General features: G+C 55.0%; 6 protein-coding genes across 6 annotated transcripts; 4 read left to right on the forward strand and 2 right to left on the reverse strand.

Annotated features, from left to right (window-relative positions):
* Positions 1-100: 100 nt before the first annotated feature.
* Positions 101-3,880, reverse strand: IE81DRAFT_365936 (hypothetical protein). Its single transcript, XM_025516969.1, has 5 exons — positions 2,860-3,880; positions 2,062-2,782; positions 1,300-1,990; positions 480-1,234; positions 101-412 (listed from the first exon to the last, which is right to left on the reverse strand). Exons 1-5 carry the CDS (start codon positions 3,594-3,596, stop codon positions 308-310), a joined length of 3,009 nt encoding a protein of 1,002 aa, XP_025370484.1. The 5' UTR covers positions 3,597-3,880; the 3' UTR covers positions 101-307.
* Positions 3,881-4,306: 426 nt separating this feature from the next.
* On the reverse strand, positions 4,307-9,023 carry IE81DRAFT_322621 (putative SPF1-P-type ATPase). Its single transcript, XM_025513689.1, has 5 exons — positions 8,790-9,023; positions 8,438-8,702; positions 7,652-8,155; positions 4,759-7,578; positions 4,307-4,676 (listed from the first exon to the last, which is right to left on the reverse strand). Coding segments are annotated over exons 1-5 (3,801 nt in total). The 5' UTR covers positions 8,792-9,023; the 3' UTR covers positions 4,307-4,466.
* A 176-nt stretch (positions 9,024-9,199) lies between these two features.
* IE81DRAFT_322622 (hypothetical protein) lies at positions 9,200-12,957 on the forward strand. The gene is made up of 4 exons (XM_025513690.1): positions 9,200-9,839; positions 9,956-10,138; positions 10,247-11,040; positions 11,108-12,957. Exons 1-4 carry the CDS (start codon positions 9,608-9,610, stop codon positions 12,791-12,793), a joined length of 2,895 nt encoding a protein of 964 aa, XP_025370486.1. The 5' UTR covers positions 9,200-9,607; the 3' UTR covers positions 12,794-12,957.
* A 940-nt stretch (positions 12,958-13,897) lies between these two features.
* On the forward strand, positions 13,898-15,993 carry IE81DRAFT_322624 (hypothetical protein). Its single transcript, XM_025513691.1, has 4 exons — positions 13,898-14,412; positions 14,492-14,565; positions 14,660-14,975; positions 15,075-15,993. Exons 1-4 carry the CDS (start codon positions 14,170-14,172, stop codon positions 15,744-15,746), a joined length of 1,305 nt encoding a protein of 434 aa, XP_025370487.1. The 5' UTR covers positions 13,898-14,169; the 3' UTR covers positions 15,747-15,993.
* A 1,159-nt stretch (positions 15,994-17,152) lies between these two features.
* Positions 17,153-20,047, forward strand: IE81DRAFT_95875 (DEAD-domain-containing protein). The gene is made up of 3 exons (XM_025517784.1): positions 17,153-17,429; positions 17,669-17,756; positions 17,817-20,047. Exons 1-3 carry the CDS (start codon positions 17,375-17,377, stop codon positions 19,693-19,695), a joined length of 2,022 nt encoding a protein of 673 aa, XP_025370488.1. The 5' UTR covers positions 17,153-17,374; the 3' UTR covers positions 19,696-20,047.
* Positions 20,048-21,261: 1,214 nt separating this feature from the next.
* IE81DRAFT_288977 (putative 4-alpha-glucanotransferase) lies at positions 21,262-26,702 on the forward strand (the record flags this gene model as incomplete). Its single annotated transcript, XM_025511799.1, has 9 exons — positions 21,262-21,414; positions 21,493-21,638; positions 21,751-22,397; positions 22,467-23,079; positions 23,161-24,094; positions 24,161-24,254; positions 24,338-24,878; positions 24,949-26,342; positions 26,425-26,702. The coding sequence occupies 9 exons, from the start codon at positions 21,262-21,264 to the stop codon at positions 26,700-26,702; spliced, it is 4,800 nt and encodes a 1,599-aa protein (XP_025370489.1).
* Positions 26,703-26,804: the final 102 nt, after the last annotated feature.

Genomic DNA, 26,804 nt, shown 5'->3' on the forward strand with positions numbered 1-26,804 from the left:
AGCATCTCTCAAGTCTCTTGCATGCATGTTCCAATGAGCCGTCCCACGATACGTTGCTGCTTCTGCTCACATGTTCGAAAATGTCACGACCATTTAAAAGCTGGGTAATACATTATTTGCAATGGTGAATGCAATGAATGCCTTCTGCGTGTTTCGCATGCTGCGATTAATTGTCATCGTTGCGGCACGCGCTCTCTGTTCCTTCCTTTCGGATGAACCTTGTGTGGTGCTTCACAATTCACGATTCAGCAAACGAGCTAGGAATGCTAGGAGAGGTGATTGTCTCATTCACGTGCGTCTAGATCAGTCATTCTTCCAGCTCTTCCACGTGCACCTCTTGGCGCGCGCCTCTGTAAATTACAGCTTGCACGAGACCCGTCAGAATCATGCTGTCGGCGACGACGCACCTCACCTGCCAAAGGGACGAACAGACGATGAGCGAGCTGAGTTGTGAAGGGTTCTGATGGGTCTTGACTCACAGTGTACGGTGCGACGTTCTCAGCTGTAAAGGCGGCATGAAGCCAGTTGAGGAGCAGCTGTGTAGCGCTCAGTAGGGCCGCGATGCGAAAGGTGCCATTGAACGTCTTGGTCTTGGAGTTGAGCAGCAATTGGCAGATCGTAGCGGCACTTCCGCAAGACGTCGAGAGCGTCTCGAACGCGAGCCACATGTGCTTCCTCACGACTGGAGCGTTGGCGTTTCTGTGCATCTGGCCTGCCAACTGGCCGAGATGAGGAGGATGATCTGCCGAGAAGTAGCCCTTTGGGTAGCCTCTGGATGTCGTGAGCTCAATGTTGCCAAGGAACTCGTCAAGGAAGAACAGTCCAAGTGTGAGGATGAATACTTTCGCGTATGGGAGGTCCAGCCTCGCATTGCGTCGTTCGGCCTGGTCGGCTTTGCGTTGACCAACTACTCCAGCAGTGTAAGGGATGCTCTGATGCGTCTTGCTCCACTCGATCCGTTTTGAGCGTCTCCAAGGAGCGAACGTGATGCGGAAAGTTCTGAAAGCTTGCAGAATGTTGAATGAAGCTGCAACGAGCGTAGGGAGGATCGCCCCTGTGATATTTTGGAGGATCGGATGATCTTGGGTTTCCAACGAGAAGCTATCAGCTTTCAACGACATCTCAAATCCGAAGACGGATGAATCCACGAAGAATTGCGTCACCAAATCCAGTACAGCGGCGGCACCGGACAATCCGAAAGACGTTCTGCGAGTAAGCCAGTATAGCAGCATCACTGAAGCAAGTAAGGGCTCGTGAGCTGCCGAATAGAATTGTAGGATGGGTTTTCGAATCACTCACGTGGTCCACTGGCAAGTCCAAACAGAAATTCGAAAGCGAAGCTCGCGAGCCCCAGCAAAGTCAAGTGTCGACGGATATCACCGGTCAGGACCCATGATTGAATCTCTTCCATTTGATGGACGTCATTCATAAATAGTCCTTCTGCAAAGGACTCCCGAGTGGCACGGTCGCCCTCGACCATTGCGATATCTTTGTTACCCTCTGCTTCGTTCTTCTCTTCGGCAAGTGGCAAAGGACTCGACACTCTGTCCATGTTGGACATCATCAGCGATGAGTCCGCAAACATATCCAGCTTGTTGAAGTGAGTCCTGACCGGTCCGGTGACTGCGGTATTGATTCTCCATTTGAAAGCTAATGAGTTGTTCTCGATTTTCGCAAATGGTTGTACGAGCTTCAACGAAAACTGGCTAGCTTTGTCTGTCTCAGAAAAGTCTCTATGCCTTTCCTGATAGACTTGACTACTGTTTTTCATCAATTCCCCTGGGCCGACCCAGAGGTCGTCTTTCTCCACATGATCGAAGAGGCGAAGGATCTCCCGAATGCCTGAATCGCCGTTCACAGCTAGTATTTGAGGCGCATAGAAGTGTCGCAGACTGCCATCAGGAGCGGTGAAGGTGAAGTGCTGATGGAAAGGTGACAGGCGTCTATCTGCAGCGCACCTGGCGTCTCCCTCGGCGACGCATCCGAAGTGCTATTTCAACGCAGAAAAATTTATATGAGCAACAGTACACGCAAGGCTGCACCGAGCTTTTCCGGACCTACCTCAGCCCAATTGGGACCCTGCTTGTCTTTGAGATCTTGCACACGGAATATGGCTTGTTCGTCCACCTTCGGAAGCATGATCCTGCTTCTGGTCAGTAGAAGCGCTGCGACAGTCTTCTTGATTTCCTGCGCCATCGTTGTCTCTCCCAGCAAAGTTGCGAGTTGACGATCGGCCTCAGGCCCGCTGATCGTGTCATCGTGATCCAGACCAAAAGTGCCAATCAGGTTGCTTAGCTTGGCCTCAGAGTCCTGAGGGCTCGCAGCTTCTCCATCTTCGATTCGCTCATGCACAGATATCAAAGGCTTAGGTGAGCTCCCGGTCATGAGAAGAGCTTCTGTGAGGGTAAGGGGAGCACGCTTGGATGCGCCCAAAGTCGAATTGGCTTGACGCGAGTGTTTCCAAAGGTGACAAGTCCAGCCCATCAGTCTCTTCCTCTTTGTCTCGCCTTCAGCTTGTACAGAGCCTTTGCGCAGCGCGCTCTCAACCATTGTCGGCTGACACAGCCGCTGAGCCTGTAAATTCGCACTGGAAGGCGTGCCAGGGCGCTTCCAAGCTCTTGAACGAGCTCTCGCCTCCCAGACACTGTCACCGGTGAAGAGGCCATCGGCGGATGTCAGGTTTGCGAATGTCAGACCAGACCATGGTGCATCTGCAGCATCGAGATCAGACGGAACCATGACCGAAGTAAAGGACAGCGTGGATGCCTTGACTGTCTCCGCGCTGCGAAGGAAAGCGCGCGTTAGAGCCTCACACCCGCAGCGCGCTGTGCCGGGGCAAAGAAGAAATGAATAACTCACTTGAGCAGTGGCAAGGCGCTGAGGTCGATGTCGATCTCGGCATCAGCAGATTTTCTGGTCGATCCCAAAGTGAGATTTTGCGCAACAATGCCGCTCCAAATGGGCTGCAGATGCTCGAGTCGATCGCTCCTGAAGTCGCTATACTCAATCGTAGCCTGTTCACCCGCTTTCGGTTGCTTGATTTTGTCTAGCTGTGACAATCTCGATCGGCTCTGCTCGTCATTGACGAGCATGTTGCCCTCTTCTGCCCACTTGAGCCACAGCGTAGCGTGCACATCAAACCGAGTCTTGGCGTCGAAAAGAGGTCGCACCACGTCATCCTCCCAAGTCTTGTCCAAATCCTTGCCAAGGTTTCCCTGCTTCAAAGCTTCTTGTTCCTCCTCCGTTCCAAACATAAACTTTTGCATCTTGGCCGGATCATTTCCCTTGGAGCTTTCGGGCCTTGGTCCGGGAAGAATATCTCCCAGCTTGACGTACAGGGACCGATGAGGCTGGTGCACCTGAGCTCTAGCCCAGTACAGACCATACCCGATCCCGCACAGTGCGGCCAGACCCAATGCGCTGAATGTCCAAATGCAGCAGATTGCGCATTTCCCTCTTTCTCTCGTCCGTCGACGGACATCCAGCGCTGGCTCGCTTGTTCCAGACCGGGACCCTAACAGCGGAGCGCGCTGCTGTTCATCCTTGCCAGAGGCGCTTGGGGGCCCCGAGCTGCCTTGTATGACCTTTTCGCTCATGCTCAGAGGACGATTCTGTTATCCTGAAGCGCGAGAGCTTCTGGCAAAGCTGTGTATCCGCAAATCGAAGATCACAGTGTATGCCGTATGGCAAACCTGCATGTGTGGTTGTGACGACAAGCGATAATCATATCCACGATTATGATTCACGACTCACTCACTGCTCAGGAGGGAGTGTGAGCTGCTAATGTGGGAGCTCAGCCATCACCATGCGCAATGCTGAGCACCTCGCATCATCGCATCAAGATATACGGTACCGTACAGGCTCTGCTGCAGAGAATACAGTCCCACCCACACGTTTCATGCGGCGCAGTCATTGGCTCATTCGTGATTCTGATTGCCGATGCACGAGCTAAATATTGCGCCGCGTTTGCAGATTCATCAGCCCGAGCCGCGGCGCAAGTCACGCGGTACCGGTACCGTACCGCTCTTGCTCACATCAGACTTGATTCAGTGCTCGAGTTATAGCGCGCATCGGCTCGCCTGGCTTGGCTTGGCGTGGCCCGACCATGCGGTCATGTGGCGATGCGTATGGCATCAATGACGACAACTCGTGACTTCACTTCCGGCGGGCGACCTTTGGCGTCCAAGTTGGATACGATGCGGAATGCACCTTCGACCGACGCGGCTTACAAGCGCTCGCTAAAGCGTGTCACACACACAGCACCATCAAATACACAACATGACGCACTCCAACCACAGACCCCAGCTGACATGCAGACCAGTATATATTCACATTGACACCTTGCGAATTTTGACCCGCGAGGTGCTTGCTCGAGACAAGTGGTCAGATGTACGCCAGCTTGGTTGCTCAATTCAAATCTAATGATGCGACACATTGTTGCCCACAAATCTTGCAGTGGACGCATCCTACTGAGTCTTGCGCTGACTAGCCACCTTTGCGAGTTCCTGCAGATTTCCGGCCAAGTTCTGTTGAGCCGTCAATTCGGCCTTTCTTCTAGCTTCACGTCTTTCCCTTCCTTTGGCCACGATGGCCCCAATAGTCCTGGGCGCCAACAATCTTCTAGTCACTTCTTCGATGATGTGACTTCCTGCAAAGTCTACGATCATAGCTGCCACCTGCATTGCAGAGAAGACGGGAAGGTCAGCGATGCGGTCCAGATCTCTCAAAGGCTTGAGATGAAGCTCAGCAGCGACTTACAAGATGCAGTTTGAAAGCGTCGGGGATCTTGATGAGCTGTAGCCACTCGTTGAGCTCCGGCATGATTTCCAGCGCACCACCAAAGGCGACGCCAAAAGCGCCAAGCAAGGACCATCTCATCGTAGTGTTTGCCCACAAGCTCTCCCTCCACGGCTGACCAATAAAGTTGGAAATGACCGTGGACACTTGTTGGCTGAGACCGATGAGGAACACGGCAGTGTTGAGCAGACTGGGCGAAAATTTCTTCTCCAGATCCACTACCTTTTCTTGTTCCTCAAAGACCGGCACCAATTGGGTGATGTACCTCATGCTGGCGATGTGCAGCGCAAATTGTCCAAGGATGGAAGCGATGATGTAGAAGTTGAAGATATTTGCCAGAGGTCGTTCCTTGGACAATTTCTCATTGGGTTGTGCTCGAGAAATCATCAAGAAGCAGACGCTCATGAGCATGCCCGAGATGGTAACTTGATAGTCACCGTACTTGATGCCGTCTAGGTACATGACGCTGAGCGAATAAGCCTGGATCAGGCAGTTGAGCCCAAGAATTTTGTACTGCTGCACGGTGGATACCAAGCTGCACCTTCCTTGTCTGATGACGTGCGTGATAGCAGCGACGTTCGAAAGCTTGGAAGTGAAGGGTGCAGCTACGGAGGCGTCTCCAAGCTTAATTTGTGGTGGTCCGTCTGCGTCGGTGTCCATGTCAGCCATAGATGCAGTGAGCGTGCTCAAGTCGAATTTAGCGGTTGGGTCAACGACGCGCTTGCGTTGCATCTGTTTGATGGTCTCGTCGCGTGCTTTTTCCAGCTCGGGGTACAGTTCCTTCAGGGCGGCAGGCACTGGAGGCGGAGGTTGGCCCCATCTGGAAGTGAGCTTGAGTTGAGACTCGTAGATCTTCTTGTTGCGCTCATTCCTTTGGTGCTCAAAGATCTTCTTCAGATCTTCAGGCGTTCCGTCCAACAAAGCAATGCCAATGTTGGCAGCCTTGAGAGCGCCGACATCGTTCGTGCCATCTCCAGCCATGAGTGTCACGTACCCGAGACCCTTCAGTGTGTTGAGAATGAGCTCTTTCTGGGCAGGACTGACACGCGCATAGACCCATGTGTTCTGCACAAGCACTTGCCACGCTTGAGGATTTGTCTCCACAAATTGTCTCAGCGCAACGCCAGTCATGCAAATGTCGTAAGTGTCGAAGAGCGTCTCGTCCAGCTTGTCCTCCGCTCGAACAGGGATGATCTTTCGTTCGTCCACAGTCCTCCAAACGAGGTCCTTTTCGTCCGAAGACCCTTCTCTGACGTCCAAAATGAGCGTCTCACGATCCACAATCTCGACTTCTGTAGCGACGTGGACAGCGGTGAGCGGATTGTCACCTGTGATCATGATGCTGCGATGCGACGAGTCGTTGAGAGCCTTCAGAGTCTGCTTAGCGTCCGGCTTGAGCGGGCAATGGAAGACGAGGAAGCCAGCGAATTCCAAACCGCTCTCCACGTCCCCTCGGCCGAGATTGTTCACGCCATCAGCCGTCAGCTGAACTCCATCCACGTACTTGTAGCCAAGCGCGAGCACACGGCTGCCTCTCCTGGTGAAGCCCTTGAAAGTCTCGTCGTAGCCTGCGGGAACACTCTTGTACATGCTTCTGAGCGTTTCCGGCGCTCCCTTGACACTTGCGAACAGTCGTCTAGAGCCAGTGTTGTCCTGCACAAAGCTCAAAGTGGACATGCGCTTCAAAGCCGAAGAGAATTGGAAGCGTCGTCGCACATTGACACCCAATCGGTGGCGAGCTGTCTTGATATCGCTGGGTGCTAGTTGATCGCCCTTGTTCAGAGTCCACTGCAGAGCATCCAGAGTCGTCTTTTCCATCGGATCGCCTACCACTCCATCGTCCAGAAGTACGAGCGCATGTGCAGAAGCTAGAGTCAGGGTAGTCTCCTTGCTCGTGTCCTTGAGATTGATGAGGTCCGCAGGTCCGCGAGCACCAACCTGCGCAACACCTTGCACCTCCAAATCCTCTCCGGTAATCGTTCCAGTCTTGTCGAAGCAGCAGACGTCGACCCTTCCGGCGTAGGGGATCCTGAAAGGCTCGGTGCAGAAGATGGAAAACTTGGCGAGAGCCATGAGAGATGTGTTGACGGCCATAGAGAGCTCCATGGGCAGCTCGGGCGGGACGACTGAAGTGATGATGAGGACGCAGTCCAGAAGCAATTTGCCTTTGGGTCTTCCCATCTCCATACCGCGGGTCCAGACATACCAGCTCGCAGCGATGGCAAAGATTAGCAAGAAGCCAATGAAGAGGAAAGCTTCGAGATTGTTAGCAGAGACGCGTCCTTCATTTGTGAAGACCATAAGACGAATGAGCTGACCCTGAGTCGTGCCGAAGCCGGTGCGTAGCACGACAGCTGCCGCGCCGCCATCTGGCGTCTTAAGCTGCAAGGCGTTCGCGGGAGACTTGAGGTCGGCAGCCTCACCAGCAGCCCCAGGTGCCCCAGGAGCGGTGGTCTGCAAGACCTTTGTGCCGCCGAAGACGACATTGTTTCTGTCGTTGCCATTGACATCGAGCTTGTCGCTGCCCTCCCGCAACTCAATGCCTTCTTTCAGAAGAGGTGTCGATTCACCCGAGAGCATGGCCTCGTTGACGATGGCGCTGCCACCAAGCAGGAGCAGGTCGCAAGGAGTGGCAGAGTCCTCTTTGGAGCGAGTGACAGATACAACATCGCCAGGCAACAGTTCGGTGGTGCTGACTTCCTTCCAAGCGCCTGCACGGTGGACTTGGATTTGGTAAGGCTGGATGGACATGGTACGAAACTCGTTCAGAGTACGCAGACGCTGGATCGTCGAAGATGGCGTGGCTCGTCAGCATTTCCGAGGGTTGAGGAGCGAGCTGTCCATGCTTGCTCACCTGGAACACCACTGTGGCCTCAAACACGACGAGCATGAAGAGGGTGAACAGCGAGTAGTACCAATACTCGTCGAGCATCCATAGTCCCACGCAAAAGATTTGGAACACAAAGAATGGAGCCACCGCATGTTCAGCAAAGAGGCCCAGAAAGGTAGGCCTCGGAATGTCGAAGAGATTCTTCCCAAAGGTACCTTCCGCGAATTCCACTTCCCTCTCGCTCGCATGGCCCTTGGTGGATTGGAAAGCGGACAAGGTGGGCTGAGAGTCTGCTGGGTAAGGAAGTCGGCGGAATGTGGGCACAGTCACCAGCGGCGAGGTGTGCACCGATGTGACGGGAGCTTTTGCATCGGGCTGAGTCAAGATGTATTTGTCCGCTTGATAGGTGAAAGAAACCTCCTGGGGCAGGCCCTTGCGAGTCACGAATGACAAGGGAACCAGCTCTCCCTCTCCCTTGTGGGCGTGAGGAAAGACTCGCACGATGGAAGCATCTTGCAGCCACTTGGCCTGCACGGGATTGAGCATATGAGGTTCGTCAGTAGCCGCGACACTCGGCAAAGCTCAGGAGCTACAGGCCAGAGTCGATGAGAGGTGCTGAAGGCTGACGAAGTTTGCCCCCTTCCCTCAGCTCGTCGCTCTGCTGTACGCAGAGCTGTATCGAATCGCTCCCGATCCGCCTTTCACTTCCAGGCTCTACTCGAGATTCAATGTCCTGCTCGATCATGGAGTGGCTTCCTTTCCTTGGGGCCGCCATCCGCACCCAGCCTGAGACCCTTCAGGCCAACTTACAGGTCTGCAGGTGAGCAGCGCCCTCGCGCCGATGCTCCACTTGGTGATCAGAAAGCTCAACGCATGGCTGGTTACCAGTCCAACCACAAAGATGAAAGTCCACTCCTCGCTCTTGATCCAGCTGTCGTACTTAATGAAGTAAGCGTAGGCCAGGAGAGGGTAGAAGAGAGCAAAGGGCGTGGTGTAGAGGTGATACTCTATCGGAATAGGCTTGTGCAGCGTGAGACGAGCTATGTCTGGAGACGTGACCGGCGGCGCTGGTGCCCTGAGATTGGCGTGAGAGTGAATGAGCGAATCAGCGCATCTTTTGGAGATGCGGAAAAGGCCCAATGTGTAGATACTTTGCACTCACATGGTGGCGAGGATGGGAGCTCAAAACGAGCCAATTTGGGGCCCAGCAGAATGAAGATGAGCAGGTGAGGCAATGTTGGACACTTGGGTGAATGCTAGCCTTGTCAAGGATGCAAGAAGCCGCAAACTTGGTAGAGACACGCTAGATCGGTGGTGAGCCCCAAAGCAAGGGAAGCGAGGTTGCACTCGAGACTCATCAATACGAATGAATCGTCAATAAGCTGTACGATTCGAGGTACGCGTGGAGCTTTTGCTCAGAGGATGGGCCGAGCGCATTCATGTGCAGCAGGCGCTCGCACCTTCGCAAGCGGCACGCATCATATGATGATGCACGCAAGCGAGCAATCAAGAAAGCATCTTCTGAAGTTGCGAGGTGTCAGTCGTGAGTGAGCGCATTGACACGCGCAGAACCTTCTCGAATGTGACCTCTGCTCCTCGCTTTGCTCGTCCATGCATGCATCTGCAAGCTCTGAGCGTGACCGACTTCGCTCGTGATCCCAAGTTACCGGCCATGTACTCAAACTCACGCAATTCGTCAGCAGTTTAAGTAGTCACGAGTCACGAGTGCTAGTGAGTAGCCTTGCTGTCCACAACTTGCAGAATCAAAGCCGTGAAGGGGAGCATCACCTCCATTCTTGATTCACAAAGAGCAGTCTTGCTTGTTAACACCATTCGCGACATTGAGGAAGCGGACTGAACCGATCACACTTCGGCATCTCGAGCGAGTTCAGCATCCAAGGCAAGCTGGCCTTTCCAGCATAGCGTCGAGCGCTAGGCCCCGAACAGTCGTAGCGTTGCCTGGCTTCACTCGCGCTGGTGATGTCGTTCTTTGGCTTCGACACGACTCTGCCAGGCAAAGTGTCGGGTGCTGGCGAAACTGGTCTGGAGGGCAAGTTTCGGAATACATCGTTGGGCGCTGGAGCGAGGGAAGATGTAGAGATTTACACGTGGGGTCAGGATGGCAATGATGGGCTCGGAGATCTGCTCGAAGAGGAAGGAGATGATTTCAACGACGACACCTTTGGCTTTGGTGGAGCTGGTGGAGACGTCGGTGAGGCCAAATGCCGCTTTCAATGAACGCTCTGCGCACCCACACCGCACTGCATTGAACCTGCTCAAGCAAGTGTGGCTGACCTATAACGCTTCTTTGCCCTCGTCTTCTCTCAGGCACGGACTTTGACTTTGCGGGTCAGACCGCAAAACAAGGAGCAGCTCAGAGCTCCTTTCCCCAGCAGCAAAGCAAGCCCGCCGGAGATGCACGCTTCGTCAGCACTTTGGATGATTTCTGGGGATTGCCAAGCGCCCCCGTCGGCGCAGCTTTTGGCCAACCTGCTCCTCCTGCTATTCAGGGTACGTACCAGCCTCAGGAAGAGCTTGTTCATCGCGAGAGTTTATGCGATCGTTGCTTGCCGGCTCGACGCTGAATGGAAGCCTCTTTGCCCCCTTACATTCGCACAGAACCACCTCAGGTCCAGGGTTATCAGCCCCCACCGCCGGCAGCACCTCAAACGGCCAGCAAACCTCCTCCTCGCACCATGGATGAAGTAGAAGCTGAAATGCGCGCTGCTGCTCAAGCCAGAGCTGCTGCTGCCGCCCAACAGCAATCTCAGCCGAGCGCTCCATCCTCAGCACCTGCTTCTCAGCCTGGCCGTCCGCTGACCCTGGAAGAAGTCGAAGCTCAAATGCGTGCTCGTCAGCAGCAGCAGCAGCAACAGCAACACCCCTCACAGCCTGTGCCTGGTCTGGAAGCTCCTCAAGTGCAGCCGGCGTCTCAGCTACCTCCCGCATTTCCCAGCTTGGAGGCACCTCAACCTGGTGCTGTGCCACAGCTTCCTGCGGGCTTCGGATTGGGTCCAGCTCACTTTCCTCCACTGGGCGCCACTGGTCCTCGTCTGGACACAGCTGGACCTCGATCAGGTACGCCAGGTATTAGCGGGCGTGGACGAGATGGCATGCCACCCGCAGCGGCTGCTATGCACAACGCGGCCCAGAACAATGCCGCTGCCAAACAAGCCCATATGGCCCATCTCAAAGCCTTATTGGACGCTCTTCCTGCCCCTGTCAGGGAAGGCGTGCTTCGGTTGCCACCACACGCCCAATTTGCCAGTCTGGAAGGCGTCGCCCACCAGTTCCCTGGACTTTTGAGACCCGAAGAAGCTCCGAATGTTATAGGAGCCGCGCTGGCTAAGCTGTCAGAGGTCGAGCAACATGAAACGCGCTTGGCTCGCAGAGCGATGAAGATTCAAGCCATGGTGAGTGCTCACGCTCTCGCGCTCGGTAGATGCCCTCGAGGCTGATACTTTCACCTTCATCCCGTAGTCGCACTACAACAACCTCATGACCATCTCCGACAAAGACTTCATCACGCGCATTCAAGTATCGACACTGGTCACGCAGGATCCTTATGCAGATGACTTTTACGCTCACATCTACTTTCAGCTGCGGGGAGGTGGGCCTGCTCAGAGTGCTGCTAACGGCGCTCCAAGTGGACAGGCTCAGGCTGGTGGCAGGGCACCACCCAAGGGTCCGGCAAAAGGACGCAAAGGCAAGAGCGCACGTGATCAAGCCATGTCGCGGATGCAAGCACAAGTGGAAAGGATTGTTCAGAACCGCAAAGAGAGATCGGAAAAGGCAGCTGCTGGAGCGGCTCTCGAAGGCGCGCTGGGTCGTGTAGGCCCAAGCACGACCAAAGCGCCTCGGCAGATGCTGCAGGTCGATGCTCGATCTGCTACGCCCAAGCCGGATGGCGCTTCGGGCAGCACCCAAGCTCAGGATGCGGTCAGAGCTGCTCTGCAGGGAACTAGCTTAGCTCACGAGACCATCCTGCCTGACGGTATGCAACCTGCGCTTGGCAAACACGTCGTCCTGGGCATCCTCGAGAAGCTGTACGAGATCGTCCTATCCCTGGAGCAGATGCGCAGATCTGCTCCCAGCCCTCCATCCGGACCGACTGAAGAGCCCTCATCGGACTACCTTGCATGGCAACAACAACAGAGTCAATTGGTGTCAACGCTCTGGTCGGAACTTCGAGTCTTGGAGCCTCTGCAGGTCTCTGATCCTCATCCTTTCATCAGCTTGATGTCGACCATCAAAGGCAAACGTCTGCTGCCTCGCGCACTGCGACATTTGACTCAAGAGCAGGTGCTCACAGCTCTCACTCTGATAGTGGCTACCTTTTCTCAATTAGACATTGTCAGGCAAGGCTCAGCGCTGGATGTGCCGCTCGAAGGGGGCGCCAATGTTTCACGAGAGAATAGAAGAGAAGCAGCCAGACAGACTGAAGCCTTCTCCACGAGCGTTGTCCCTGCTATGCTCAGTCTGATGGCCGGTGCAAGCATGCGGATAGTCAGCGGAATGCTGGCGCTCTTCGTAGAGAGAAATGACTTGATCAGCGTGGCGAAGACCCGGCCTGGAATCGCCTTCCTCACCATCTTCCTCTCTAGGGCCGAAACTTTGCGCCAGGGAGGAGCAGCAGTGTCTGACGTGGAAGCACCCTCGGCGGACGAATTAGAGCAATGGACGGAAATCTTTGGTCTGCTCTTCCGCAAGCTGACTTCGCGTTCTGGCGAGCTGGCTAGCCTTTTCCCCTCCAGCCGAGCGCGCAACGCGATTCCATTCGGAAGCGCCTATTACGAAGGGGCTTCTGCGCCTGGCGGAAGTGTGAGCTTGGGCAAGGAGAGGAACATCGACAGCGAAGATGAACCAGTCTGGAACCTCATGGCTGCCCTCGCTGTCAGTTCGGCTACGGAGCAGCAGCACGTGCTCGTGCAGGAACTCAGAGAGAAGATATTGGAAAACGTCTTTGCGGCAAGAGAATGGGCGGAGAGAAGAGGCAACTCGGAATCGGATGCTGATCTGAGAATCAGAAATGTCAACTTGCTCGTGAGTAGACTCTCGAGGTGTCTTTGGCAAAGCTTTGCTCCATTTGCGCCTCTGACGTTCTCTTCGTGTCCCTATCTTCAGCTCCACGCTCTCAACCTGGACGCGGCTCAAATCACCGTCTGATACAGCAGCGAAAATCGCTGTAGTCTCTCTGGTCGCACGTCCAGTACAGAAGCTACTAGCCATATCTCGCCATTGCTCAAGACTTGTTCCTCAATGCAAGCAAATGTTAGAGAATCAAGTGTTGCTCTCGTGAAAATTGATGAATGCATGTTTCGTCTGCTGGCCGCGTCTTTGATGAAGACTTGGGCAAGGCTCTTGCGTCCTTTGACTCTTGATTCAGATTGGCATAGCCTCTCACATCTGGGATCGCGCTCCGTTCGCTTCTCACCATGCCCAATCAAGCATTTGTGAGCTTTGTAGCTCGACCAAACGGTCACTGACCTGAATTTTCAATCAAATCCATCGTGCCTGGAGAGGCCGAACAAATCCGCACTGGATAGCCAGATAAGCTCGACAGGATGCGTGAACCGGTCACGGTCACGAATGGTGAATGGTGAATGGACGGGCTGCATCGCCGATCCACTCGTGCAGCGGTCGGGAGTGCTGCAACGACCGCGCGGTCCGCATGCAGGTGAAGCACCAAGAGCTTCCTTCTTGGGCCTGATTGGAACCCAGCAGCAAGTTTGACAGCTCTCATGCCGCCGGCCGCACCGTATTCGACCGCACAGTAGCTAGCACCTTTTGCATGCGCAGGCAGGCGGGCAAGGGCGCTAAGCGGACAAGCCAAACTCGGACCGGACCACATTGAACTTCTTTTCCCTGCTTGTGTTCTTGTCTGCGTTGGGATGCCTTCGCAGTCAATCTGACTTCCTCGTCGCGAGCGGTCAAGGATAGGCCCGAAAAGCACGAGTCGACTGCAAGCCGGCGCATCACTAGTCACAGTAGTAGTGTGTATGGATGTGGGTTGCTGCGAAGAAGCTCCACGAGTCCAGCCTAGGAGCCTCACCTTCCGGGGACGACCGCCGGACCTCGGCACTCAGTGACTGCAACGCGTCACACCGACCCTCATGGAGCTGGGTAGAGCTTCGAGCTTCGAGCTTCGGGTCTGCCCATGGAGACCACAGTGGAGTTCCACTGCTACTGTACCGGTGACTGTTCACCGTGCTCGTGCTGCTGTATGAGCTGTAATGTGCATCCGGTTCCTGCTTAAATCCTCAGGCTGAAGATGTTCGCAAAGTCGATGTCCGACTCAGTCGTCGTAACTTCACTACTTTTTGCCTGACAAATATCTGCCACTGCAAGCACCTGTGCAGCACCTTCTCGGCGACCACCAGCGCTCGCTGCTTTGCACTTGGGGCTCGCAGATGGACATACGAATGTCTCCTCGAAACTAGGTCCCTCGGCCGATCGCTCTCGAGCTGATAGTGAATATTTTTCTCCATTCCGAACGGGTCTATCGACCCTCTTGCCTGGCTATCCCCAAGACTTTCATCAGAATGGCCTCTTCGGATCCCAGAAGCGATCCGATGGTATCCATCGACGTGCTCGAGGAAGTGGCATTCACGGGAAGGTCAGATGTGAGGGCGGTGATCCCGCCGTCAGCATTCCTGGGTAGCTTGGTACCAGTCTCGCTCGCCTACATTCTCTTTAGCACGCCTCGTCTGAGGAATCAGCCGGCTTTCTGGATACTGGGCTTTGCGTTGGTCTGGAGTTGGACTTGGTGCATACTCGTCATCAGCGTGAGTAGACCCCGACAATAACCTCGAACAAGGGCTTGCTCAGCTCACTGACTTTCTGGCCTTGTTTGCATTTCCTTAGCTTTGGCACGATGATATCAGGCAAATAGATGACGAGGGTTATCATGCCCGGCTTTGGCTACTGGTAGAGCAGAAGTGCGTAGATCGGCTGCCGTAACACGGCTGCGATGGTCTCTCGTCACCCAAGCTTACCCATCACCTGCATCATTGCATGCGCCTTGACCTTCAGCATCGAATCATGGATGAGGCCCATGCTCGTCTGGATTTGCGACCTTGCCTTGATCTTCAAAATATTGGCTTTCTATCCTTCGCAGCTGCACAGCCTCCAAAGGAGATTGTGCTTCCTGATCGTACCATTCGCTTTGATCCACCTTGCCCGCCTAGGTCTACTCATCGGCGTCCTCGTCACGTCAATCCAATTTCTATACGGTCCTTTGGCAGACTCTGGTTACCTATCCGGAGCGAGTACGATCACGTTAGCGATAGCTCAGACTTCTTTATCTGTGGTGGAGAACCTGGCTTGCAGTGCCATCTTGATAGCCAAAGTGAGGTGATCTCCCATTCCTGCTGATGCCATGCCAGCACGTCCCAGCGTTTTCTCTGCTGGACTTGTTTACTTACTACATTTCACTCTCTTCGCGCAGGTTGTCTCGTACTGGCGCATGCCATACATCTGCTCAACAAGATCGACAGCGGCTCGAATGCGGCTCAAGTTCTTGCTGGAAGCGCTGCTCTTCACCTTCCTGCCGGCCACGCTTGCGCAAGTTTCCTTGCTCATCGTGGACTCGATCACGTACAACACGCCAAACATCACCACGCCATTGGCCAGAGGTCAAGAATACTCTTCATATCTCGCGATGGTCACGAGTATGCATTTCGGTCTGCTGGCGGTGTGGTGGTCCGGTATCCGAGCCCAGCCTCGAAGCGCAATACGCAGCTCCGCGGGTGGCAGCGCAGGCGACAAAGTCGTTGCAGGAGAAACTGCTCAGACGGGGGAGACGGGGAGCGGGTACAAGCGACGTGCAGGCTTGAGGAGCCGTAAAGGTCAGATGTCGTCTTCTCAGGATGCGGATGCCCAAGACAGATCCATCTTGTCTTATCTCTCCGTGGATAGAGAAGGGGAAGTGGACTTCGAAGACTCTTACGAACCGGAGGAGTCCATGGAGGTGCTCCAGACCAAGGTTGTCGAAGAGGAACGCCAGAGACAGCAGGACGGCAATCCGGAGCATAGAGGCAACCTCACCTACATCACCGCTCGCAGACACAGTCAGCAAAGTAATCGACAGCCTGACCCGAGCTCGGAGCGACAATCGTAGATTGCTCAGACTTTCAAGCTCATCCATCTCGCTTCCTTCGGTCCTTCGATCAAAAGGTGTGCGGCAGTCCCACGTTTGACCATCGTGCACGTTATGTACCCCCTTATACCCGCGCACAGGCCTCGCGCATGGCGCTCATCTTGGCGGCTTCTTGTTGCGTCTTGCTTGCCTATGCAAACAGTGTCATGTCAATACTCAACATCTTTTCGAAAACGATGAAGTCTCAAGTCGGATCCACTCAAAGGCTCATGTACAAGCCGTCAGCCGAGAGGATTGGTGTTTCGCGGGTAATGAGAGCTAAAATGAACGAGTATGCCAAGGTCTTGTTATAGCAATCACGACTCGAACTCAAGAATGACGACTGCCTTGACCTCGAACAAAGACTCACGACTCGATCATCGGTCAAGGGTCAAGAGTCAAGACTCGAGACTCAAGACGCAAGACCTGGTGACTCAAGACTTGACTCTTGACTCGACTCTTGACTCTTGAGACTCAAGACTCAAGACTCAAACTGGTCCAGCGGATGGAGGAACACGTGACCTTCTTTCTTGAGTCTCGAGGACTTTTTTGAAAATTTCGGCGGATGCGCGCCCTTGATTCACGCGCAGCCCCTTGATTTCGGCTCAGCTGCAAGCGCGTCTGAATTTGAATCGTGGTGTTATTTATTTTCAAGATGGCTGAGTCTTTGCTGAAAGTGAACCTTACCGCAGAGACGGTAATCATTATTGCATTCGAATCCAAGATGCATGCTGTTTCCCAAATGCTTGCTGCAGAAAGCGCGGCACCGTGTGTGCGTCTGCGGGCCGCCAAAGGCACGCGGTCAGAGGAAAAAAAAAAAACAAGAGTCGATGCGCGCGAAGAACAGCGCAATTTTTTGCTTGCCTTGCCTCGCCCTTGCGACAGCAGCTACGATGCCGGCCATGGCGGTACAGGTAGGGGGGGGGGGCTCGCCGGCGGTGGCTAAAGTTCGTTGGCTGCCAGTGTCTGAACTTCTCGTGCCTCTCGTCATGACTTTCCACCATCCTCATCGACCATTCACACCACACACACACATCACAGCCATTATCTCCTGTCTGTGCTTCTCTCGTCTCCTCGTACGCATTTCACGTTCACGTCTAGACGGCAAGCACTTTCTCTCACTCTCACACGCGCTCAGCACGAACCCGGCACGACCTCTCACATAAACTGACGGCCAAAATCTTACAGACTTTTCCAGAAGACGATCAACTTTTCTTCTCTTCTTGTTTGCAACGTCCGTCAATATTGTCACGTGGTCCTTTCTTCTTTCGTGCTTCTTTCAACAAACGCGTGATCTCATAATACCGGCCAAGCTCTAGAGTCACGAAATCAGCCCCAACACCAAGCTGTTCCAGTTACCCGGCTTGCACAGCGTATCTCTATTGCTCGACAGAACTCGAACCGCGATAGACATTGCAGCTTCAGCGTTTTCTCGAGCTCAAATCCCTGTAGCGATAGGCTGGTCCCGTAATCCGACCACTCATAGAGAAGATCAACGCGGTCTTCATCGGCAGCACCGTATTGCACCTTCATCGCCACAGATTCCCAATCGACAGCAAGTCTGCGCGCACTGAGCGGTAGATTGCTCAATTCGACAAGCTTTGTTCAGCATGACCTACGAAAATGGTAGCGCCAATGGCGCTGACAGCCTGTCCAATGGCATGGGTGAGTCGTCAAATTTCGAGCAGAGTGGCCGAGGATGCCACGGTCAAGCTGCCGGGTCCATGGGTCGAAGACTGTGTCTGGCTTCTACGCTGGTGCATCGCCAGATGTATCGCGGGCTGATCAGAAGGGCTGTCTGGTAAACTCGCTTCGGTTCGAGCCGGTCTCGTCCAAGTCTTGTGGCATAGCATTGCCCGTCATGCAACAATTATATGCTGACGAGCACTCCTTCTTGCCCTCAGCCAATATGAATGTAAACGACGGCGGTCGCCCCAAGAGCGCTTATGTGCCTCCTCACCTTCGAGGCCAAGCACCTGCCTTCACTCCCAGGTGAGTCTGTCCGATGTCTTCCTGAACGTCGCGAGCTGCGCTGGAGCTAATGCTCTCAAGGTCCCATGTCAGAGCTGCTGCACCTCCGACCAACGATGCCCCACCTTCCAGCTTTGGCGGCGGGGGACGCGGACCTTCATACGGCGGCGCCTTTGGTGGTGCTCCTCGCGGTCCTCCCGGTGGCGGTCTGGCCTCTCGATCTGGAGGCGGCGGCTGGGATGCGCCGCCTACTCGCGGTGGTGGCTATGGATCTGGCGGAGGCAGTGGAGGTGGAGGCGGAGGGTTCGGAAGCTGGCGCGACGGCAAGCACGTCATCGGCCCAGAGAATGCTCGGACTCAAAAGGAGCTCTTCGGAGAAGCCGGGGATGGCCTCTCCCAAGGCACTGGTATCAACTTCGACAAGTACGGCGACATTCCAGTCGACGCTTCTGGTCGGGACGTTCCCGAGCCCGTGACGGAATTCACTAGTCCTCCCATCGACCCTCACTTGCTCAGCAACATTCAGCTCGCCAGGTACACCAACCCCACGCCTGTGCAAAAGTACTCGATTCCCATCGTGGAGATGGGTCGCGATCTGATGGGTTGTGCACAAACAGGTTCGGGCAAGACCGGCGGTTTCCTTTTTCCCATTCTGTCTGCGCTCTTCACCCACGGACCTCCACCACCCCCGCCCGAGATGGCCAACGGAGGTTTCGGCAGGCGCAAAGCTTTCCCCACCACGTTGATCCTCGCGCCCACCCGTGAGCTGGTGTCTCAGATCCACGACGAGGCGCGCAAGTTCACCTACCGCTCGTGGGTCAAGCCAGCCGTCGTCTATGGAGGTGCAGACATTGGCTCGCAGCTGCGTCAAATCGAAAGAGGCTGCGACCTTCTAAGCGCCACTCCCGGACGTCTTGTCGACCTCATCGAAAGAGGCCGCATCTCCCTTGCCAACGTCCGCTTCCTCGTTCTCGACGAAGCTGACCGCATGCTTGACATGGGTTTCGAACCTCAAATCCGACGCATCGTCGAAGGCGAAGATATGCCCGGTGTTATGGAACGCCAGACGCTCATGTTCAGCGCGACCTTTCCTCGAGACATTCAGATCCTGGCCAAGGACTTCCTCAAGGAGTACGTCTTCTTGTCAGTGGGTCGTGTCGGATCCACCTCCGAGAACATCACTCAGAAGATCGAGTACGTGGAGGATGAGGAGAAACGATCGGTTCTGCTCGACGTCATGGCTTCCATGCCAACTGGCGGTCTGACGCTGATCTTCGTCGAGACCAAGCGCATGGCGGACATGCTGTCAGACTTCTTGCTGCGCTCCAACATCGCAGCAACCAGCATTCACGGCGACAGGACACAGCGAGAGCGTGAGCGCGCTCTTGAGCTCTTCCGCACAGGACGCACGCCCATCATGGTAGCTACTGCAGTCGCCGCACGTGGTCTCGACATTCCCAACGTGACCCACGTCGTCAATTACGATCTGCCATCTGACATTGACGATTACGTTCACCGTATTGGTCGTACGGGTCGTGCCGGAAACACAGGTCACGCCACAGCGTTCTTCAACCGCGGAAACAGGAACATTGTCAATGAGCTCATTAACCTGCTCAAGGAAGCTAACCAAGAGATCCCATCTTGGCTCGAGGCCGTGGGCCGCGAGAGCGCGTTTGGAGGCGGCGGATACGGCCGAGGCGGCCGAGGCGGACGCGGCGGTAGACCTCGCGGTGGAGGCGGTGGTGGCTTCGGAGGCCGAGATGCTCGCGTTGGAGGTGGAGGCGGCGGATTCGGCGGTCCTCGAGGAGGGGGAGGTGGTGGCGGTGGCTTTGGTGGAGGAGCTTACGGAGGAGGTGCTCCCGGCGGTTATGGAGGTGGTGGCGCTGCATTTGGTGGACCTCCGCCTTCCAGTGGCGGTGGTGGCAGCTATGGCGGTGCGGGCGGTCCTTCGTGGTGGTGATCGGACGCGAGCACTTTATCCGTAGACTCTACGGTGTAACGCTTTGATGATCCACTTCACCGGTGACCATCCGTTGTTGGGCGAATCAACACTTCTATTTGCACACAAAAGGCAGCGGTAGGGTTTGGTGGCACAGACTTTTCCCTGCTCCACCCTCAATAGCTCGCTGCCACCATTCGTCTCGACTTGTTTTTCTTTGTGCTCGTCGCTGATATTCGAGTCTACTTGCGCTTCTCCAATATCCTGTACATATCGCCTCTCATCAAGCGAAAGACAAAACCTTTTCACATTCCGACGCGCTCGACAATGCTTTATAACGCTGTGCGGTAAGCGGAAAGTATCTCGTGTCAAACGACGGCTGCGCTCAGGTAGCTTCTGCTCACTGCTGCGACACTTTCCGCGCCTTGACGCGAGCGTCTCTGGCTGGGGATTTGCCCATGATGCGCAATAGGCAGCTAGCCGAAGGCATAAGCTCTCCTTAGCAGATTGATTTGACGGTCAAGCGGTATCGGGGCTTCTTTCGAGCGTAGGCTTGAGTCAAGAGTGTTTGGATGTTCGATTAACACGGTGTGGCGGCTGGTAGTCGGTATGCGCTTCCGCCTCATCGTGCCGTTCCTTGCATGCGTGATGTTGGATGTGAGCGCGCTCCAGCCCAGCGTTGAGAGCCGTGAATCGCTTGCCCCAAAAAGTCATGCGATGGATGGATGGCCCACACAAAGCGCGCTCTCATATACGCGTCTGTAGAGCATTTTGGGTACGCCGCGGCGCATCCGCGTGACGGTATGTGCCAGTCACAATTGAGTCATCTGTCTATACTCCTTCGCTCATGGCCCAACGATTACGAATCCGAGTGTGAATGTGAATGCCAATGCGCATCAGATTAGCTGTTCATGGTACTCACGCTGATTGTAAGCTCTGCCGAATGCCATCAAGAGGTGTGCACAAAGGTAGGTAGCTCACTAGCCACATCAGTGAGAGACTCAGACTGTCCTTGACGCTCCGCTTCGCATTTCGAGGTCGCGCCCACGCAGCCAGACAGAGCTCTCGCCAGCAGCTAGCCAGCCAGCCAAGCCTCTGCGCGCACCTTGCATACGCTCAGCAACGCCGCACTGGTAGGACCCTTGCGATGTACAGGTACAGACAGATGTCGATCTGGCGAGGATGTGCGCTGCTGCAGCTACACTGCTGCTGCACACGCTCGATCTGCGTTGGGCGAGCCGTGGCGCTCGATCGCGCGCCTGCAGAGCGAGAGATGCACGGACCTAATCAGCAGAACGCATTCCCTTACCAACATCCTTCCCGCTTCGATCCTGCTCTCCGCTCGTCAACGGTTCTTAGGTCCCCCTGCATTCACCTTTATCCTTTGAACTTGCCATCGACTCGTGACTGCTCGAACGCTGTCAGGGGCGCGCGCCCACAACTCCTTTGCGTCGGTCACGCCAGTACTACCATCTCCCCGTGCTCCGCACATTACACTTCTTCACAGCCAAGATCGAACGGTGACAGCTTATACAACAGCCGTGTTCCAATCCAAGTCTGCAACCCACGTGAGGCTGCCTGCCCACAATGTCTGCCCAGGGGAAGGTCAACGGAAGTGCTGTGAAGGGCTCGGCTTTAGCGGTCGCTGGTAGACCCCCAAGCACCGCTACTGAAACGAACGGCGTGCAAGTCTACGAGCTGACCCTGGCAGACGATGGCTCGCCGTCTCCAGGTGCAGGAGTGAGTCTGGATTTTACAGCGATTTGGTTCTGGTACTGATCTGGCCTGCTAATCCGGCACCTCTGCGCTCGTCCCAAGTACATTCGCTTGCCTGCTCCTCATCAGCCTTACGCCCTTCGATTCTCGATTGAAGCGGGCAGTCTTGCGTCAAAAGATGGCAGTTTGTGGACCAATTTTCCGCCTGATGGCGCAGCATTCGACCGGAAGAAGTTTTGGGAACACAAGTGAGTGCTGCAGGGAGCGAGTGAAGCGCCCGAGGGCATGCTGGTGCGAGGTATGCCCCCCAGTGGATCAAGATCCGTTGCTGATCCCAAGCCATACGTCACACCCCTGCAGGCTACCCAGCGACTTCAGCAAGGCCATCTCTGTTACGTTGTGGATAACCAGAGCCGGAGCTTTCGAGTTCTTTGTGAGCCACGCGCCGGCCGTTCCTGCAACACCATATCCCACCAAGAATGCTCCTCACCAAGCTCCTCCAGCCGAGAATGCCGCTCGAGTGGAATCCAGTCGCGGCTACTTCAATGTCGATCCGGTATTGAAGTTGCCCAGTCGCTCTCCGATTTTGTCAGCGGACAGATATCCTCTAGATGTTGGAAAGGGAGGTCAGCTCGGCCCAGTCTCGCCCATCAGCCAAGATGGTCTTGTTGTGCAGAGCTTCATCGCCAAGTGGGCCGGCTCCTTGAGCACTTGGGCACCGCATCTCGCTTACGCTCGGGACAGCGGCTACAACGTTATCCACTACCCTCCACTCCAGGTCAGAGGCAGTTCCAATAGCCCTTACTCCATTGCGGACCAGAACGACTTCAGCGCTGATCTCTTCGATGGCAACAGCGGACCTGCCAAGACGTTGGACGAAAGGAGGAAGACTGTACAGAAATACCTCTCTCAGATCAAAACGACTTATGGTCTTGGAAGCATGATTGACGTGGTGCTCAATCATACCGCCAACAACTCTGAGTGGCTCAATGCGCATCCGGAAGCTGGTGAGTGGTAGAATGAGGCAGGTGCGCATTCGCATCTCACTCACAGCCCCAACCGCACGCACCACACAGCGTACAGCCCTGCCAACTCGCCCCATCTGACTCCGGCTGAGGAGCTGGACAGGGCTTTGTTGGACTTTTCAGCACGTCTCACTGAGCTTGGTCTGCCAACAGACCCTGCAGACGCATCTGACGTGGACGCCATTATAGAGGGTGTCAGGCAGCACGTGCTCACTCCCCTCAAGCTGTGGCAGTACTACGTTGTAGATGTCCAAGCAGAGTTGAGGGCGCTGGAGGAGGCATGGGACAAAGATGCCAGCTCAAGCACTTCATCGCGAATTGTTCGGTCGTACGGCAATGACTCCCTTGACGGCAAAGGGTTGAGCGAGTCTACCGAGCTTCTTCGATCTCACGCCCTGCGGAACCGAATGGCTCTTGCAGAGAGATATACTACGCATTTCGATGCAGCCACTGCGCTTGCAATCCTCAAGACCCTAGCCAGCAATGACGGCGCTTCTAAGCAACAAGCGCTCGATGCTCTCAAATCTGCTGCAGATGCCGTAAACGTAGACTTCTACAGCGCCTACGACGATGACACAAAGGCGATCATCAGCAATCTCAAGGGTCGACTGACCTACCAGCGCATTGAAGATGGAGGTCCCAAATTGGGGCCGATCACCAAAACGTGCGTGTTTCTCATGCAGCTGCGTGATGAGACGCTCGAAAGCTGACTTGACAGCTGTGTGCCTGCTCTTGCTACCCAAAGAGCTCCCTTTTGCGAGCCATACTTTACGCGACTGGATCCGAAGCATCCCAAGATTGCGAGCAAAGATCCCAAAGTGTTGGCTCTCGCACACAATGGATGGATTTGGGCCGCAGATCCTCTGAGCGACTTTGCCTCCTCTTCATCTCGAGTGTACCTTCGACGAGAGGTAATCGCATGGGGCGATTGTGTCAAGCTTAGATACGGCGCAAAGCCAGCTGACTCGCCCTTTTTGTGGAAGCACATGGAAGCCTATTGCTCAAGTCTTGCTGGCATCTTCGATGGCTTCAGGATCGACAATTGTCACTCGACGCCCATCCACGTTGGCGAGCATTTCTTGGATGTGGCACGCAGGGTCAATCCGAACTTGTACGTCTGCGCGGAGCTCTTTACCGGTTCTGCGGAGACGGATACGTACTTCGTCAGTCGTCTCGGTCTCAACAGTCTGATCAGAGAGATGGACAATGCGCACGATCCAAAGGAGGAATCACGGCTGCTGTATCGATTCGGCGTGAATAAGCCAATCGGATCCATGGACACCGACTGTCTGGCCTTTGCAGACACTGTGACCCTGCCAGGCTCCAAGGGCAAGGCACAATCCGCCACAGTGACTCCTCTGCGCGGCTCAAGCCCACATGCGCTCTTTATGGATCTGACTCACGACAACGAGACTCCGTCTCACAAGAGGACAGCAGAGGATGCTATCACCATGGGCGCCCTCGTCGCCTTCTCTTGGTCTGCCATCGGCTCCACCCGAGGGTTCGACGATCTCTATCCGAACCTGTTGGATGTGGTCACGGAGAAGCGAAAGTACAACGTTGTCGAAAAGATAGACGACAAGAGCGGCATTGCTGCTGTCAAACGCGTTTTCAACCACCTGCACACCGAGATGGTGCATGAGAATTATCAGGAGGGTCATTCCCACCAAGAGAATGATGTGAGCATCATTGAATGGATGGCATTGGAAGGAAGACTGAGAAGCTGAGACCACCCTTCGTGACAGTACATTATGATGCATAGAGTGCACCCACAGACGCATAGAGGCTACCTGGTCGTCACGCATACGGCATTCAACAAGGGCGGCGATCGTAGTCGAGGTCAAAGTAAGTGGACCGAGTGGTCCACATCGTGTGCCAAGTGCGTCGTTGACACTTCACCTACTCGCATGTTGCTGCTGAAGTCAACCCATTCAAGCTCAATAGGACTAAGCTGCGGTACATCTTCGGCAAGAGCCTTCAAGTCACATCGACGACCCCTGTCAAGGATGACAAGGTGCTGCGAGGGCTGCCATCTACGCTCGTCGATGTGCCTGCTCCAGCTCTGCAGGAGGGGAGCGACGTCGATGGGTCGTACACAGAGGTGATCATTCCTGACAACTTCCCACCTGGAAGTGTCATGCTTTTTGAGACCTGGATGGAGGGCTTAGATGCGAAGCTCGACAATCTCGTTTCGAGTGGCGCAAGCGAAGCGATGGCTGAGCTGGACCTCGTTTCGCTCAATGTGGTCTTGTACCGGGCCGATGGGGAGGAGCGCGATGTTACCGGCGGCAACGACGGAACTTATGCCGTGCCGGGACACGGCTCTCTCGTGTATTGCGGACTAGAGGGTTGGCTAGCGCCGCTTCGAGATATCGTTAAAAACAACGATCTTGGCCATCCCTTGTGCGCCCATCTCCGTGATGGACCCTGGGCTCTGGACTATCTCCACGATCGACTGGAGCGGTGAGTCAAGCGTCATACCGCTTATTGCTTCATGGAAATCCCGGGCTGACTTCGATGTCGACATGTGTAGCCAAATGTCGATCTTTCCCCAGCTCAGAAAACCCACAGCTTGGTTCAAGGAGCGCGTGGATGCCATCAAAGCGGCTTCGCCCTCTTTCATGCGTCCGAAGTACCTCGCCCTCCTCGTGACACGGGCGTACCAGGCTGCAAGAGCACACGCGTTGAAGCAGATGGTGCCCTTCGTTCGAGATGGTCACGATTTCACGAAGGCCCTCGCGCTGTGCGCGGTGCAGATGAACGGTCAGGTCAAATCAGCATCGCTGTGGCACGATCGACCTAGCGCTTCAATGGCGGCAGGTCTGCCTTTCTTTGCTGCTGGCTGGGCACGTTGCTGGGGTCGGGACGTTTTCATTTCGCTTCGCGGCCTCTACTTGGTCACGGGAATGTACCAGGCTGCGCGAGAACACATCCTGTCATTTGGCTCCACGCTGTACAACGGCATGATTCCAAATTTGCTCAACTCGACAACCAACCCGCGGTACAACTGCAGGGATGGCGCTTGGTTCTTTGCTCAAAATGTGCAAGATTATGTCAAGATGGTGCCGAAGGGCGAGGCCATACTGCAAGAGCGTGTCAAGCGCCGTTTCCCACCCGGAGACAAGTGGGTGGAGCTAGACTCTCCAGAAGCATTCAAGCACGAAAATACGGTCGCGGAATTGCTGCAGGAGATCCTTCAACGCCACGCCACTGGCATTCATTTCCGAGAACACGATGCCGGACCAAAAGTCGATGAGCATATGCGCGACGAAGGCTTCAACATCGACATTGAGGTGGACTGGCAGACTGGTATCATCTTCGGAGGCAATCAATGGAATTGCGGTACCTGGCAGGACAAAAATGGCAGCTCCACAAAAGCCGGCAACCGGGGCTACCCGGGAACACCTCGAGATGGCGCAGCTGTCGAGATTACGGGCCTGTTGAAGAGCACTCTGTCATGGATCGCCTCTTTGTCAAAGGAGGGCAAATGGCCTGCAAAGGGTGTCGAAGCTATCATCGGAGGCAAGAAGTCAGTGGTGACGTACGCGGATTGGGCGGCGCTCGTCCAGAAGAGCTTTGAAAAGTGCTACTGGATTCCTCTAGATGCGCAAGAAGATGGTGCTTTCCGTGTCGACCACAACCTGGTCAATCGTAGGGGAATCTATAAGGACGTGTTCGGTAGCGGCAAAGGCAGAGAATGGAGCGATTATCAGTTGCGAGGCAATGTTCCAATCGCAATGTGTGTTGCTCCAGAGCTCTTCACTCCAGAAAAGGCCTTGACGCACCTGCAAGCTGCCGACAACGTTCTCCGAGATGTCCTCGGTATGCGGACCCTCGATCCATCGGACCGCAACTTCCGCCCTGACTACGACAATTCGAATGACTCGGATGACTTCTACGTTGCGCAGGGGCACAACTACCACGAGGGTGAGTAATCGAGCAAGAGATCGCGACGACCACTGCGCTGAGCTGATCCTGAACCGCATCTCTGCTGCCCACATCACTTCAGGACCGCCCTGGGTCTGGCCAGTTGGCTTCTTCTTGCGAGCGTACGTGATCTTCGATCTAGCAGCAGGCGTCGGACACACGCGGCCAAAGGAGACGCATCATCGGGTAATGGCTATGACAACGGCGCATCGAGAATTCATCAAGCAGAGCCCTTGGGCTGGCCTTCCTGAGCTCACCAACCAGAATGGACGGGACTGTCCGGATAGCTGCAAGACTCAGGCTTGGAGCGCTTCCTGTCTTCTCGATGCGCTCGAGGAGCTCGATCGTCGTCAGAAATGAGCTGAGCCAGCCCACCTTCAATCACAAATACAAATTTGTTCCCCCACTGAGCCAGCCCACCTTCAATCACAAATACAAATTTGTTCCCCCAGCACGTCTCGA

This window comes from Ceraceosorus guamensis (assembly GCF_003144195.1).
Source record: "Ceraceosorus guamensis strain MCA 4658 unplaced genomic scaffold IE81scaffold_21, whole genome shotgun sequence".
Taxonomy (NCBI): Eukaryota; Fungi; Basidiomycota; class Exobasidiomycetes; order Ceraceosorales; family Ceraceosoraceae; genus Ceraceosorus; species Ceraceosorus guamensis.